The sequence below is a fragment of the Salvelinus alpinus genome, chromosome 9 (genome assembly GCF_045679555.1).
Source record: "Salvelinus alpinus chromosome 9, SLU_Salpinus.1, whole genome shotgun sequence".
Classification (NCBI taxonomy): Eukaryota; Metazoa; Chordata; class Actinopteri; order Salmoniformes; family Salmonidae; genus Salvelinus; species Salvelinus alpinus.
Window position 1 is genome coordinate 39,504,974 of NC_092094.1, and position 17,464 is coordinate 39,522,437.

At 45.8% G+C, this 17,464-nt stretch overlaps 1 protein-coding gene across 1 annotated transcript in view; it reads left to right on the forward strand.

Annotated features, from left to right (window-relative positions):
* cdh13 (cadherin 13, H-cadherin (heart)) overlaps positions 1 to 17,464 on the forward strand; it is a 526,046-nt gene that overhangs the window by 401,143 nt on the left and 107,439 nt on the right. The window contains exon 8 of the mRNA XM_071326199.1: positions 2,149 to 2,289. Within this exon, the coding sequence (XP_071182300.1) occupies positions 2,149 to 2,289 (141 nt within the window). The remainder of the gene's footprint in view (positions 1 to 2,148; positions 2,290 to 17,464) is intronic.

Here is a 17,464-nt window from a genome sequence, read left to right on the forward strand (position 1 = left end):
GTTATCAGTGATGGGAGCAGCATACTGCCTCATCTCCTCTCCTCTCTGGGTCTCAAGGATCCTGCCTGGCACCCCTGTGGAGAAGCCCTGTTTTAGGCTGTTACTCCCAGGCTATGTGAGAGATCTGTGAGATGTGAAGAGGAAAATGGAGTTTTAAAAAGAGAGAATGGAGACAGAGAGCTTCGAGGATGCAGGTGATGTCACACTATTGTCCAGTGATGAGCCATTGCAGTGGTGTGTGTGTGTGTGTGTGTGTGTGTGTGTGTGTGTGTGTGTGTGTGTGTGTGTGTGTGTGTGTGTGTGTGTGTGTGTGTGTGTGTGTGTGTGTGTGTGTGTGTGTGTGTGTGTGTGTGTGTGTGGTTCGCATAGAGCATCTCTAATGAGACCAGTGGAAAAGCAGAGACAGGAGAGGGGTTGGTCAGGGTTGGGGACGGGGGCGGGGTCGTTACACAAATGGCCAATTAGAGCTAGTATTAGTAGTTCTATTTCCCCATCTCATGACTCTCAATTCCATTACAGAATGAATATGAATGAAATAGTATAGTGGTGATGTCTTTGCTTTGAAACATTTATGTGAATAGATTGTATAGCTTCATCTCATAGTGCCTTTAAGTGACTGATGTGCTGTGGTGTTCCGAGCTGGCAGGGAAGGGAGATGAAGATGGGAGGGTGTGGTGCATTGTGGGTAGGAGAGAAAGGAGATGCAGGAGTGGGCTTCTGGAGTGTTTAGTGAAACAGATGAATGACATATTAGAACAAATTAGTATTGTGATTCTGAAAATGATGAATACACTTTGCTTTGTAAAGTTGCAACTAAATAATCTATGCTGTATGCACAGCTTCATATCCCAAATTAAACTGGACTTTTAACCTGTACCTCAATCACACTACACTTCTCCAATTTATTCTAATGCCTGTCCAGCGTCTGTCCTCCAGGGTCCCTCCCCACTGCCTTCGCTCGCCTTAGAATTACGTGGGAAAGCCAAGCTCCAAAGAGTATCCCTTTTCTTTTAATGTAGCTCATCATGAGGGTGGCAGGTAGCCGAGTGGTTAGAGCGTTGGGCCAGGAACCCGCAAGGTTGCTAGATTGAATCCCCGAGCTGACAAGGTACATATATGTTGTTCTGCCCCTGAACAAGGCAGTTAATCCACTGTTCCTAGGTCGTCATTGTAAATAAGAACTTGTTCTTAACTGACTTGCCTAGTTAAACAAATGAAAGCTGGGAGTCTACAGAAAATGTAAAGAAAAATGTTAACGCTTTCATGTCTGCCAAGCACACAAACCTTAACTTTATGTCTTCTGAGTCATTGAAGGAGACACATTGAAACGACCCACCCCCCTGGCTATTTCAAAAAGTATAAACATAAACTACTTTCTGTCATACTTCCATACATTTATTTGCAATCATGTGTGCTGAAAGGTGTTCTACACAGACTGTACATTGTTTCATCTGGTTTACACAAGACCTGGATGCCTGACTTTTTCAAGAGATGATGTGGGTGTGTGTTGATTTCTATAATGTGATGCGCTTAGATTATAACAGACACTTGACATCTGCTTAGTTCTATTTAAATGTATATTAGGAAAAGGTTGCCATGTTGGAGATGTACAGTCACCCACAGAGTACTGCACTACCACCCCCAGAGTACTGCACTACCACCCCCAGAGTACTGCACTACCACCCACAGAGTACTGCACTACCACCCCCAGAGTACTGCACTACCACCCCCAGAGTACTGCACTACCACCCACAGAGTACTGCACTACCACCCCCAGAGTACTGCACTACCACCCCCAGAGTACTGCACTACCACCCCCAGAGTACTGCACTACCACCCACAGAGTACTGCACTACCACCCACAGACAGGAAACCACACTAGCAACTCTACTTGGTTCTGAGAAGGTCTATAATACGCTTGCTCTGAAATGAATCCACACCAACGTCACAATCATGCAGTCTCAACTACATCTTAATTGCTTTTTTCTCAGTCAGTCAGTCAATCATTTGTTAGCATTTTGTATTCAGTGGATTCATTTGATCTCCCTCAACGAATCCTGTGTCTAATGATGATTGTGTTGTGTATAACCCCTGAAATGAATGGTTGATAATGACAGGCTTTATGACTCTGTGTGTGTGTCCCTCCAGACGCTGCCCACCACGCAGTACGAACTGGAGATTGTAGCCCAAGACATGAAGGGAAGAGACGTGGGACTGACCGGAACAGCCACTGCAACCATCACCATCACAGACAAGAACGACCACGCCCCAGAGTTCACCCACTCACTGGTGAGTAAATGCACCGCTGCCTGTTCCCCGCACCCCTATTCCCTGTCCTCTGTCACTTGGCCCCTGTCCTCATTGTTGTCCAAAGGTGGATAAATGTCAAATAAACTCAGTGTAATGATGACCAGATGAAGTTGTCATACAGACTAGTAAAAGTAAATAGTGAGGTCTTGAGATGGGACCACTGCTACCAGTTCTTATCATGCTCCCTCTGTGGGGTCCCTTTCTAGTGCTCCTGTTCTGCAGGCAGGTTCACCAGTCCTTGTAGTCCTCCAGTCCCAGCAGTCCCAGCAGAGACCATCACTCCTCAGTCAGATAGACAGACCTTGGAGAAAAACAGCCCCAGTCACATCTATCACTGTAATCGCAGACGCAGCTGGTGACGGGCGTGATTCACATACAGGTGATGGAGTAGGTTTCACACACGTAAACACACACACATACCAGCAATCAACCAGTTATCCTCCCTGACCTCTGCTTTTCCATTTAAAATGATTGTGTTATAATTCTCGAAGCCTGCCCTAGGAAAGGCTCAGCGCACATCAGTCGCTGGCCTGTGCGTGTGTGTATGTGTGTGTGAGAGCGTGTGAGTGCGTGTGAGTGCGTGTGTGTGCGTGTGAGTGAATGTGTGAGTGCGTGTGTGTGTGTGTGTGTGTGTGTGTGTGTGTTCACATGTAATGAACAACACATCACAGTAGTCAGGTGGTATGGGTGCACAAGGGAGATAAGGGAATGTGTCTGTGAGTTTACGCTGCTATGATCATGGTGTTGGTTTCCTTTGTCAGTTCAGCCTCAAGGCTCTAGTAGAAACGCTGTATAGCACCCGTAACCCAATACAATCGAGGACAGGCTAACTGAATGCACAACAAAGACAAAATGAAAGTATGAAAAGGAATTAAAATAGTTTGGGGAGGGGCCTCGTCCCCGAGGGATGATCCTCTGAGCCAGATGCTGTGATGCCGGTAGCCCTATGCGGGGTAGCTGGCATCAAAACCACTCCCCCATCTGTGAGAAAGAGGATCCGATGATCAGCTGGTGGCGTTGGGGAAGTGGAGGGTCGGCTGTGAGCCTTTTGCTGTAAGGCGCAATTGAGAAATATCAAAATAGATAATAAACTGAACTTCAATGACTGTGCCTTTGCAAAGATAAAGACATTTCAACAATTTTTTTTTCACAAACTGAACCATTTTAAAGTCGACCGTCATATCTTACAAATGTTCTATAAATCTGTTCTGCAGAGTGTGCTGTCCTTTGGTCTGATATGCGCGTTCGGAAACATGCGAGTGCAAGACCAAGTCAAGCTTCAGTGCTTGATTAAGACGGCGGGAAGGATAATTGGTATAGATCAAGAATCAGCCTCCAACTTGTACACAAAACGCATCCTCCTAAAACGTGAAAGCATTTTACAGGACAGTACTCACCCCTTCAATCAAAATTCAATCACAGCAGCAGCTGGACAAGGGGAAAGAGACTTCTTCAAAAGAAAATTAAAACAGATATGGGGATTATTTTATTCCAACAGCCATTAGGTTGTATGATAGATAGTCTGTTGGTCCCTCCAGTATACATCATATTACACTTTCACTTTAAATGTGTAGCTATAGCACTTTGAGTGAATTATTTAGTGTAGTTTCTGTGATTTCATGTTTTATGTACTGTCTTTTTAAGCACATGACAAAATGAATTTTTCCCCTGGTGGGATAATAAAGTTGATCTGAATCTGAGAGAAACGAGTCCTTCATTTAAGTACATCACAAGATTTATTCCCATTGGTCAGAAGAGAGCAGTTCTTAGTGAGCATGTACAAAGAACATATAGGAGAGTGATGAAATAAGCCCTATGTGGAGCCAACGTTGAAGAGAACAGCTATGAGTTAGCATGATCCTGATGTTAGCTCACCCTTTTGAAAGTGAAAGCACTAGAGCGCGCAATGCTTTCTGAATGAATATACGATTTGACAAATCATTAACTCAAGGCAGTATGGAAATCCAAAATCGTTGACTGAGCACTCAAGTAATCTTGAAGCTTGGAGCACTGGCCCCAGATGTGGAAAGCAGCACGGCTCGCGCTGCAACTACTTCGGCTGTTAACGACGAGACTTCAAAGACAAGAGGCATGATGTTCAGCAACGACACGTTTACTGACAAGAGCTTGTTATAAAAGTTGCGCCTGGCACAAGCTATCAGTGGCATGACTGTGCGACAACCAATGAACGATAATCACGCTAGTGACTTTGACATTGTGTGGGGTAGACTGATAGCCGACCAGTCTAATCATGCTTTTTGGAAGATACAAGCATGAAGGGAGATATCTGATTGCTAACAGTAGTTGTGGTATGACCGCCAATGAATTAACATTTATGAAAGTGCCTAGAGTGATGAGAAAATAGGCATACTGAGCTCAAGCATCATGAATGAAATATTCCCCACTGAAAAAATGATTTGATAAAATAACAGTGCTATTACAAAGCACCACTTTAAGGTAAAGCTACAACAAAGACAACAAAAGTAACCTACGCAATAGCCACGATAAGCAAAGGCATGTCAATGTATCTGAACAGAGAGGATGTGGATGAGTCTGCTGTGAACCTTTTGCTGTAAGACACAAGTGAGAGAACCATTGGTGAGTAACAATTGGTGGGAAGAGAGGCAAGGTCCTTATTGCCCAGGTATGCCCATGAGTTGTTTAGCAAGCGGTAAAGTTGCATTATTCAGCTGTGCTCATTGGCCATAGGGTAATAGGTGATTGACATTCTGCACGTGGCTAATTGATATAGTAAAAGTGACATGACGCTGTGCTGTTGATGAGAACATTTCAACAACGGATATAAATTCCCGCTGCGCCCATGGAAAGGAAACAATGTGAATATGTTATGCTTACGGGAAGAAGGAGCAAGCCATTCAGACCGCCTTACTGATTGAACTTACTTTATCAACCTCATTACCCACCAGCCACACTATCTCTATTTTTCAGAATTTTAGTGCACACAGAAAACTGCACTTAACAAACTTAACCTATTTGCCTGTTTGTACAAACTCATGATGCATTTGTCAAAAACTGCAACTGTTGCGTTTTTTCTTTTTCTTGAGGTGAAGGAAAAGGCATTAGGCCCTTAAGCAGAGGTCGTAATGTTGAGTTGTGTGGTTTTTAATGGAAATGCCCGGCGCTGTTGTCAGGGTTGGCGACACATCACCTCGAACTTCCGCCAGGCTGGCTCCCATGATGCATTGCGGTGTCAGGGAAGCGTTGTAAGAAGTGGATCTTCACACTGAAATGTTCCGGCTGAGGAGGCATGCTGGGGCCATGCTGAGTGCACTCCGTCCCTGTCCTCACTTAATGTCTCCCATCTTTCTTCTGGGATCCGTTAAACAGCGTGGAGAATTTTTTTTCTTTTTTTTAACATAGCCATTTAAGTCGCTAAGCTTAAAGTCCTCAACCTGCTCAGCAGCCTCTAACCTGGAATCATGAATCATCTCTTTTGACTTCATACTATTGTGTGTGTGGGTGTCCATGAGTGGGCATGGTTATGTGAATGTGAGCACATTCATAGATATTGAATTCCACTTGAATTCCACTCTCTTGAAAAACCTTTTTAAAATAATAGATCCCACTGGGCACAGATGTCAATTCAATGTCTATTCCATGTTGGTTCAACGTCACTTCATTGAAACGACGTGGAAACAACATTGATTCAACCAGTGTACCCAAGTAGAGATCCTTCTGGATATTATATTGAATGTTTTCCAACTGAAAACTGTCGATCAACATATTTTTTAATAGAAAATATAAGCATCTCCTGTACGTGCTGCATTCAAACAGAGAGGAAGACATGTTCTGGTTTACCTTTCATTATTCATCAAGCGGAGAAGAGCTAGGCTGCCTACCCTCCAGAACGCATAGGTGCTGATAAAGCGTTGGCATGACTCCACAACACTGTAGTCTACTTGAAGATGTGCCTTCACAATGTACCCTGCCTCCCCCCATGCCGTTGAAATAGACTTTAGAGTAGTGAGATATAATAGAGCTCCACAAAGACAAACATGGCTTGTAAGGGATCACACATCCTCTACTGCTCTGTAGACACCATTCAAAAGACGACGTTCAGTTGGATTAGTTTTTTCCTCTGTTTTTCTCTCTTACACAGTGTGAAACATCCCCCTGAAATGCAGTTACCAAGATCAGATAGATTCTAACTCATTAGAGATTCTGAGTGAAATTGACTCACACAGGTGCTGTCTCCTGTAGCTGGAAGGCAGGCTGGGTTCATCATAGAACAGACTTGTTTTATGTCTATTAACGATGGAAAGTCTACAGTATGTTACAGTGAGTCAGTGGTAAACCTATCATAGTGTTCCTGGTTTACTTAGACCATGTAATGGCCATTGGTGGGTGCGTACAGATTCTCCACACACTCATGATTCTGTCGAGCTGCACTAATATTCTCTTTAGAAAGGTTCTCTGAGGACTCTGTGTAATCCAAACTTTTTTCATCTTAGACTAAGTTACTATTTCATACTTGGGAATTTATTGCATTCTGTGAAGCATCTTTAGGGGATTGGGCTCCACAATGATTAACTAATCCAATTTTTATAAGGGTGGAAACAAGCAAAGATGATTGGGAATCGCCTGGTATCAGATTCATTTAAAGAATTAATATGTATGCTTGATAGTAGGAGATTAATACCAGTCCTGATGAAAACCAACAGCAATACACCACAGGCTTATATTGTCTTACATTATGTATGTATTCTGTAACCTAATACTGTGCTAATATCTAAGCATCACATTTGACAGATACTTCTGTTGAACCTTGAATCCTATTTGGGCCGCATAGTGTAAAAATAGAGCACCAACCAATACCACAACTAGCTACTCCACACAGTGTATGTAATTGGGTATTGTCTGTGTGTTTATTGACCAATGCTGTTTACTGACCAGGGGACTCTGACTATCCCTTTCACTATACATGTCAGCCTTGATCACTGTTTGACCCCTTGTCTAACTGCTACTCCAATACAGCATTGACCACTGATCCACACCACTAAAACACAAATAAAACACAAATAAGGAAAGGTTATACATTCAGTATCAGCCCCCATGAAATAATCTCAATGTCACGCCCTGACCATAGAGAGCCTTTGTTTTTCTATGGTATAGTAGGTAATCGTTGTCTCTAATTGGGGATCATATTTAGGTAGCCTTTTTCCACCTGTGTTTTATGGGATATTGTTTTGAGTTAGTGCACGTAGCAACTCTAGTCACGGTTTGTTGTTAGTTTATTTTTTTTATTTTTTTGTCTTTGCTTAGTTTCACTTTCTATTAAATATGTGGAACTCAACATCAGCTGCGCCTTGGTCCGACATTTATTCTAGCGAACGTGACAGAATATTCCATCACACCAGGACCAAGCAGCGTGCCCAGGAGGAGATGGCATCCTGGACTTTGGAAGAGATCAAGGAGAAAATATCCTGGACTTGGGAAGAAATCCTGGCAGGACTGGATCGCCTTCCTTGGCGGGAGACGCAAGGAGAGAAGGGAGGACAGCGACGACGCCGGGGTTCGCGGCCACTGAGAAAGCCCAAAAGACAGCCCAAATTTTTTTTTTGGGGGGGGTGCACATGGAGTGGTCGGCGGGGCCGAGGAGTGAACATGAGCCAGTCTGGGAGAAGAGGGAGAAACTGGAGGAGAGTGAAAGGAGAGAGTCAGAGACCGTCGGAGAGTGGATGGAGGTATTGGAGGAGAAAGAGTGGAGAGAGTTAAGTTGGTGGAAGATGCACAACAGTTGCCCTAAGGAGCGTGTAATTAATTTAATGCCACCTGAGTCAGCTCCCCGTACTCGTCCTGAGAAGTGTGTTAAAGTTCCGGTACAATTGAGGCCGGCTATACGCACCAGGTCTCCAGTGCGTCTTCACAGCACAGTACGCCCTGTGCCAGCTCCTCGCACTTGCCGTGCAAAGTGTGTTAAAGTTCCGGTACAATTGATGCCGGCTATACACACCAGGTCTCCAGTGCACCTTCACAGCCCAGTACGTCCTGTGCCAGCTCCTCGCACTTGCCGTGCGAAGTGTGTCATCGAACCGGTACCATTGATGCCGGCTATACGCACCAGGTCTCCAGTACGCCTCCACAGCCAGTACGTCCTGTGCCAGCTCCACGCACCAGTCCTCCAGTGCGCCTCCCCAGTCCGGTACGTCCTGTGCCTGCTCCGCGCACTCGCACTGAAGTGCGTGTCACCAGTCTGGCGCCACCTGTGCCGGCTCCACGCACTAGGCTTCCAGTGCGTCTTCCCAGTCAGGTGCGTCCTGTGCCTGCTCCCCGCACTCTCCCTGAGGTCTGTGTCACCAGTCCGGTGCCACCTGTACCGACCCCACGCATCAGGCCTCCAGTGCACCTCCCCAGTCCGGTACGTCCTGTGCCTGCTCCTCGCGCTCGCCCTGAGGTGCGTGTCACCAGTCCGGTACCACCAGTGCTGGCCCCACGCACCAGGCTTCCTGCGACGATCCCCAGTCCAGAGCTTCCGGCGATAGTTCCCAGTCCAGAGCTTCCGGCCACAGTTCCCAGGCGACGGTTCCCAGTCCAGAGCTTCCGGCGACAGTTCCCAGTCCAGAGATTCCGGCGACAGTTCCCAGTTCAGAGCTTCTGGCGACAGTTCCCAGTCCAGAGCTTCCGGCGACGGTTCCCAGTCCAGAGCTTCCGGCGACAGTTCCCAGTCCAGAGCTTCCAGCAACAGTTCCCAGTCCAGAGCTTCCGGCGACGTTTCACAAACTGGAACCTCCAACGACGGTCCACAGTCCGGAACTTCCAACGACGGTCCACAGTCCGGAACCTCCAACGACGGTCCACAGTCCGGAACCTCCACGACGGTCCACAGTCCGGAACCTCCTGAGACGGTTCACAGTCCGGATCCTCCTGAGACGGTTCACAGTCCGGAACCTCCAGCTCCATGGCCGGAGTCTTCCCCTGCGCCGATGCCCAGTCTAAGCACGGCGTCCAGTCCAGCTCCAAGGCCAGAGTCTTCTTCTGCGTTGGTGCCCAGTCCAGGCACAGCGTCCAGTCCCGCTCCATGGCGGGAGCTTTCCCCTGCGCCGATGCCCAGTCCAGGCACGGCGTCCAGTCCAGCTCCATGGCCGGAGCTTTCTCCTGCGCCGGTACTCAGTCCAGATACGGCGTCCAGTCCTGCTCCATGGCAGGAGCCTTCCTCTGCACTGATGTCCAGTCCAGATCTGGTGTCCAGTTCCGCTCCATGGCAGGAGCCTTCCTTGACACCGAGGTCCAGTCCAGGCACCGTGTTCAGCCCGGGTCCATGGCTGGATCCACGGGATGAGCGGGTTCTTCGTCCCGCACCAGAGCCGCCACCGACACTAATCACCCCCCCTACCCTCCCCATTTGGTTTCAGGTTTTGCGGCCGGAGTCCGCACCTTTGGGGGGGGGATACTGTCACGCCCTGGCCATAGAGAGCCTTTGTTTTTCTATGGTATAGTAGGTCCTAGTAGGTATAGTAGGTGACTGGGGGTTGTTCTAGTTAGTTATTTCTATGTCCGGTTCTGGGTTATAATTTCTATGTTGGTGATTGGTATGATTCCCAATTAGAGGCAGCTGGTAATCGTTGTCTCTAATTGGGGATCATATTTAGGTAGCCTTTTTCCACCTGTGTTTTATGGGATATTGTTTTGAGTTAGTGCACGTAGCAACTCTGTAGTCGCGGTTCGTTGTTTGTTTATTGTTTATTTGTTTTTGTCTTTGTTTAGTTTCACTTTCTAATAAATATGTGGAACTCAACATCAGCTGCGCCTTGGTCTGACATTTATTCTAGCGAACGTGACACTCTACTTGTCCTGATGTCTCTCTAACTAAAGCCTGTGGTGACACAGAAAGGAGAGGCTGGTGACACTGCTGCCTGGTACAAGGGGAAAATGTACACCTGCCACCCCACACTCCCATCTCACCCCCCCTCTGGCCCTGGATGATAACTGGCATCTAATTTCTGACTAGCCCGTTCCATTGTCCCATAGCAGCCACTGATCTGGCTTATCAGTCTTGCCACTCAGGGAGACTGACAGCCAATCCATGCCCTCGCTCCCCTGTGGTGACAGGAGAATATGCCCGCCGTCCAAATGATAATGATATTAATAGTGATGGCTGAGACATGGAGGTCTGTCCAACCCAGGGCCAGGCTGGGCTCTCTATCAGGGCTGGGCTGTGTCTCACTGAAGGCTGCCACACGTGTGTCAGGGATTAGAACTGGGCTGCATGATTGCTCCACTAGCTCAGAGATATGTTTGGCTGGGAATGTCTGTCTGTTGCTGGGGTGAAATGGGCTGTGTCTGTGTGAGGGAAGAGAGTGATAGAGAGGGGGCAGGAGGGAACCTGGGGTTAGGACCACTTCAAATGCCTTCTTTGTTTCTGCCTGAATCCTTTGTGCTGACAAAGATATCCAAATACATCAGATTTTGTATTTTCCTCTCCTATCAAGGTAGATAAGAGAGTCAATACATTTGGCTTAGCCTTCCCTTTCTCTATCATATTCAGACAAGAGAGGCCATTTGGCATGAGAGTCCATTGGTCATGGTAGGAGACCATGTGGTGTATAACAATTATTTAAAACCTACAGTGTCGGAAGAGATCTGCAATCCATGGATCTCATCATGTCATTTAGATGTTGAGATGAATAGTTAACCTCTCATTTTACCAGACTCTCAGACAGACATAAAGGGATGATTAAGCTTCCGGCACCGACAGAGATGGCCGTCTCGGTTCGTGTTCCTAGGAAACTTTGCAGTATTTTGTTTTTTTACATGTTCTTTTTTACATTGGTACCCCAGGTAATCTTAGGTTTTATTACATACAGTCGGGAGGAACTACTGGATATAAGAGCAACGTCAATTCACCATCATTACGACCAGGAATACGACTTTCCCGAAGCGGATCCTCTGTTTTGCCCACCACCCAGGACAATGGATCGGATCCCAGCCGGCGAACCAAAACAACGATGCCGTAAAAGGGGCAGACGAAGCGGTCTTCTGGTCAGGCTCCGGAGACGGGCACATCGCGCACCACTCCTGAGCATACTACTCGCCAATGTCCAGTCTCTTGACAACAAGGTTGATGAAATCCGAGCAAGGGTAGCATTCCAGAGAGACATAAGAGACTGTAACATTCTTTGCTTCATGGAAACATGGCTCACTCGAGAGACGCTATCGGAGACGGTACAGCCACCTGGTTTCTTCACGCATCGCGCCAACAGAAACAAGCATCTTTCTGGTAAGAAGAGGGGCGGGGGGGTATGCCTTATGATTAACGAGACGTGGTGTGATCATAACAACATACAGGAATGACTCCATTTTGTTGCTCCCTGCCTATAGACAGAGACTAAAACAGGAAGCTCCCGCGCTCAGGTCTGTTCAACGCTGGTCCGACCAATCTGATTCCACGCTTTAAGATTGCTTCGATCACGTGGATTGGGATATGTTCCGCATTGCGTCAAACAACAACATTGACGAATACACTGATTCGGTGAGCGAGTTTATTAGCAAGTGCATCGGCGATGTCGTACCCACAGCAACTATTAAAACATTCCCAAACCAGAAACCGTGGATTGATGGCAGCATTCGCGCGAAACTGAAAGCGCGAACCACTGCTTTTAACCAGGGCAAGGTGACCGGAAACATGACCGAATACAAACAGTGTAGCGATTCCCTCCGCAAGGCAATCAAACAAGCTAAGCGTCAGTATAGAGACAAAGTAGAGTCGCAATTCAATGGCTCAGACACAAGAGGTATGTGGCAGGGTCTACAGTCAATCACGGATTACAAAAAGAAAACCAGCCCCGTCGCAGACCAGGATGTCTTGCTCCCAGATAGACTAAACAACTTCTTTGCTCGCTTTGAGGATAATACAGTGCCACTGACACGGCCCGCTACCAAAACCTGCGGACTCTCCTTCACTGCAGCCGACGTGAGTTAAACATTTAAACGTGTTAACCCTCGCAAGGCTGCAGGCCCAGACGGCATCCCCAGCCGCGTCCTCAGAGCATGTGCAGACCAGCTGGCTGGTGTGTTTACGGACATATTCAATCAATCCTTATCCCAGTCTGCTGTTCCCACATGCTTCAAGAGGGCCACCATTGTTCCTGTTCCCAAGAAAGCTAAGGTAACTGAGCTAAACGACTACCACCCCGTAGCACTCACTTCCGTCATCATGAAGTGCTTTGAGAGACTAGTCAAGGACCATATCACCTCCACCCTACCTAACACCCTAGACCCACTCCAATTTGCTTACCGCCCCAATAGGTCCACAGACGATGCAATCGCAACCACACTGCACACTGCCCTAACCCATCTGGACAAGAGGAATACCTATGTGAGAATGCTGTTCATCGACTACAGCTCAGCATTTAACACCATAGTACCCTCCAAACTCGTCATCAAGCTCTGTTCACCCACGACTGCGTGGCCATGCACGCCTCCAAATCATCAAGTTTGCAAACGACACTACAGTGGTAGGCTTGATTACCAACAACGACGAGACGGCCTACAGGGAGGAGATGAGGGCCCTCGGAGTGTGGTGTCAGGAAAATATCCTCAACGTCAACAAAACAAAGGAGATGATCGTAGACTTCAGGAAACAGCAGAGGGAGCACCCCCTTATCCACATTGACGGGACAGCAGTGGAGAGGGTAGTAAGTTTTAAGTTCCTCGGCGTACACATCACGGACAAACTGAATTGGTCCACCCACACAGACAGCGTGGTGAAGAAGGCGCAGCAACGCCTCTTCAACCTCAGAAGGCTGAAGAAATTCGGCTTGTCACCAAAAGCACTCACAAACTTTTACAGATACACAATCGGCAACTGCTCCGCTTACAACTGTAAGGTTCTCCAGAAGGTAGTGAGGTCTGCCCAACGCATCACCGGGGGCAAACTACCTGCCCTCCAGGACACCTACACCACCCGATGTCACAGGAAGGCCATAAAGATCATCAAGGACAACAACACCCTAGCCACTGTCTGTTCACCCCGCTATCATCCAGAAGGCGAGGTCGGTACAGGTGCATCAAAGCAGGGACCGAGAGACTGAAAAACAGCTTCTATCTCAAGGCCATCAGACTGTTAAACAGCCACCACTAACATTGAGTGGCTGCTGCCAACATACTGACTCAACTCCAGCCACTTTAATAATGGAAAAATTGATGTAAAAAATGTATCACTAGCCACTTTAAACAATGCCACTTAATATAATGTTTACATACCCTACATTACTCATCTCATATGTATATACTGTACTTTATACCATCTACTGCATCTTGCCATCTTTATGTAATACATGTATCACTAGCCACTTTCAACAAATGCCACTTTTATATGTTTACATACCCTACATTACTCATCTCATATGTATATACTGTACTCGATACCATCTACTGCATCTTGCCTATGCCGTTCTGTACCATCACTCATTCATATATCTTTATGTACATATTCTTCATCCCTTTACATTTGTGTGTATAAGGTAGTTGTTGTGAAATTGTTAGGTTAGATTACTCGTTGGTTATTACTGCATTGTCGGAACTAGAAGCACAAGCATTTCGCTACACTCACATTAACATCTGCTAACCATGTGTATGTGACAAATAAAATTTGATTTGATTTGAAGCTAAACAAAATGTGTTTTAGCACCAAAATTGTCACAGAAATCAACTTTGTTTTCATAGCACAGATGAAAAGAACATCCACTTGGCTATAATGTTCTCCAAAATGTGACGCATTAGCTCATCACACCATTGACGTAGCAACGGACGCTAAAAGTTAATTGAATCCCATTGTGACGCATGGGGGGACATGATTTGGCATGCAGACAGTATGTGGCATGATAGGACCTCCTGAAAATGGCTAGAGTGTATGAACACTTGAGTGGATTGTTCGTCCTTCAGGTCTGAAGCATGGAGAGGAGAACAGAAGACGCCTCTTCAGGGAGCACTGAAGGGTCCCCATTCAAATAGCTCATAGCCTTTTGGTTCTCTCTAGTTTTCAAATACAGACCTACCACCAACAACTTAGTCATTCTGTACCCTTTCATGAAGTTACACATTTTATTTGGATGATTCCACAAGTTCACATTACAAGGGATGTGACTAAGCATCTCTACAGGCCATCCATTCGTGATTGGAGGCTGTGAGGTAAAATGAATAATGTATCTGTAAGTATCTGACATTGTTGGACTGTAATAGCCTTTCATTATCCAGTCAGTATACCTTTAACGTCTGCCTAAGGACTTTTCCCTTTGTCACAAAGCATGTAACATTGAGGGCCATTTCCGTGTTGTCATCTCCGGTATGGGGTCAGTTGGCCCAAACTCTGTCGGCTTTTCATTCAGTTAAATATTGTAGTTGCTGTTTTTGCCTTAAACCATAGCTGATTCTTATCTGACATTCAAAATATAACAGTTTTTCAGCAAGTGGATAGTCAAAAAGCTTTATTTCTGAACTTTTTTCTAACATAATTTACATACTGTGTGCCTAGAGGGTGTTTAGACTAAATCTCAAACTAAATCATATTAAGGTTGTTGTCTTCCCTCCATGTTGTCACTCTTTTAGTGGAGCTCTTAAGGGCATTCCCACTGAGCACTTTTACACTACATGGCGGAATACTGTAGCCAGTGGTGTAAAGTACTTATGTAAAAATACTTTAAAGTACTACTTAAGTAGTTTTTTGGGGTATCTGTGCTTTACTTTATTATTTATATTTTTGACTACTTTTACTTCACTACATTCCTAAAGAAATTATGTTATTTTTTACTCTACACAAAGATAGAGAGAGGTGAAGGGTAGAAGAGAAGTGAGTGAATGAGGAGAGAGAGAAAGAGAGAGAGAGGGGAAGTAGCGCCAAAGGGGAGAGTTGAGGAGAAAGGAGAGGAAAGAAAGGAGAAGGACCTGAGCCTAGCTCGTCATGCTGGCCTCTTCTCAGATGAAGTTTCAAGTCTACTGCAGCGCCATCTCTTGACTGGCTGCATCACCGCTTGGTATGGTAACTGCTTGGCATCTGGCGACAAGGTGCTACAGAGGGTGGTGCGGACGGCCCAGTACATCACTGGGGCTGATGTCCCTGTCTTCCATGACCTCTATACCAGGCAGTGTCAGAGGAAGGCTCGGAAAATTGTCAAAGACCCCAGTCACCCAAGCCATAGACTGTTCACTCTGCTACTCCACGGCAAGTACTGGAGCACCAAGTCTGTGACCTAAAAGCCCCTGAACAGCTTCTACCCTCAAACCATAATACAGCTGAACAGTTAATCAAATGGCTACCCAGACTATTTGCCTTGACCTTTTTTTGCACGGACTCTCTTGCACTGACGCTATACACACACACTTGACTCTGTCCACACACTCACACTCCAACACACACACACAAATGCATATTGACACCACACACACACTCACACATTCACTGACTTTCACACTCTTTACATAACCTAGTGCTACTCTGTTTATCTATTTTTATTGCCTATTCACTATTACCCCTACCTACATGTACAGTGGGGCAAAAAAGTATTTAGTCAGCCACCAATTGTGCAAGTTCTCCCACTTAAAAAGATGAGAGAGGCCTGTAATTTTCATCATAGGTACACTTCAACTATGACAGACAAAATGAGAAAAAAAATCCAGAAAATCACATTGTAGGATTTTTTATGAATTTATTTGCAAATTATGGTGGAAAATAAGTATTTGGTCACCTACAAACAAGCAACATTTCTGGCTCTCACAGACCTGTAACTTCTTCTTTAAGAGGCTCCTCTGTCCTCCACTCGTTACCTGTATTAATGGCACCTGTTTGAACTTGTTATCAGTATAAAAGACACCTGTCCACAACCTCAAACAGTCACACTCCAAACTCCACTATGGCCAAGACCAAAGAGCTGTCAAAGGACACCAGAAACAAAATTGTAGACCTGCACCAGGCTGGGAAGACTGAATCTGCAATAGGTAAGCAGCTTGGTTTGAAGAAATCAACTGTGGGAGCAATTATTAGGAAATGGAAGACATACAAGACCACTGATAATCTCCCTCGATCTGGGGCTCCACGCAAGATCTCACCCCGTGGGGTCAAAATGATCACAAGAACGGTGAGCAAAAATCCCAGAACCACACGGGGGGACCTAGTGAATGACCTGCAGAGAGCTGGGACCAAAGTAACAAAGCCTACCATCAGTAACACACTACGCCGCCAGGGACTCAAATCCTGCAGTGCCAGACGTGTCCCCCTGCTTAAGCCAGTACATGTCCAGGCCCGTCTGAAGTTTGCTAGAGAGCATTTGGATGATCCAGAAGAAGATTGGGAGAATGTCATATGGTCAGACGAAACCAAAATATAACTTTTTGGTAAAAACTCAACTCGTCGTGTTTGGAGGACAAAGAATGCTGAGTTGCATCCAAAGAACACCATACCTACTGTGAAGCATGGGGGTGGAAACATCATGCTTTGGGGCTGTTTTTCTGCAAAGGGACCAGGACGACTGATCCGTGTAAAGGAAAGAGTGAATGGGGCCATGTATCGTGAGATTTTGAGTGAAAACCTCCTTCCATCAGCAAGGGCATTGAAGATGGCTGGGTCTTTCAGCATGACAATGATCCCAAACACACCGCCCGGGCAACGAAGGAGTGGCTTCGTAAGAAGCATTTCAAGGTCCTGGAGTGGCCTTGTGAAGACTTACAGAAAACGTTTGACCTCTGTTATTGCCAACAAAGGGTATATAACAAAGTATTGAGATAAACTTTTGTTTTTGACCAAATACTTATTTTCCACCATAATTTGCAAATAAATTCATAAAAAATCCTACAATGTGATTTTCTGGATTTTTTTTCTCATTTTGTCTGTCATAGTTGAAGTGTACCTATGATGAAAATTACAGGCCTCTCTCATCTTTTTAAGTGGGAGAACTTGCACAATTGGTGGCTGACTAAATACTTTTTTGCCCCACTGTACATATTACCTCAACTACCTTGTACCCCTGCACATTGACTCTGCACAACTACTTATTTTATACAATATAGTTAATGTATTTACATTGTTCTTTGCTAATTTTCTTACTTTTTAACTCTGCATTGCTGGGTAAGGGCTCGTAAGTAAGCATTTCACAGTAAAGTCTACACCTGTTGTATTTTTCGCATGTGACAAATACAATGG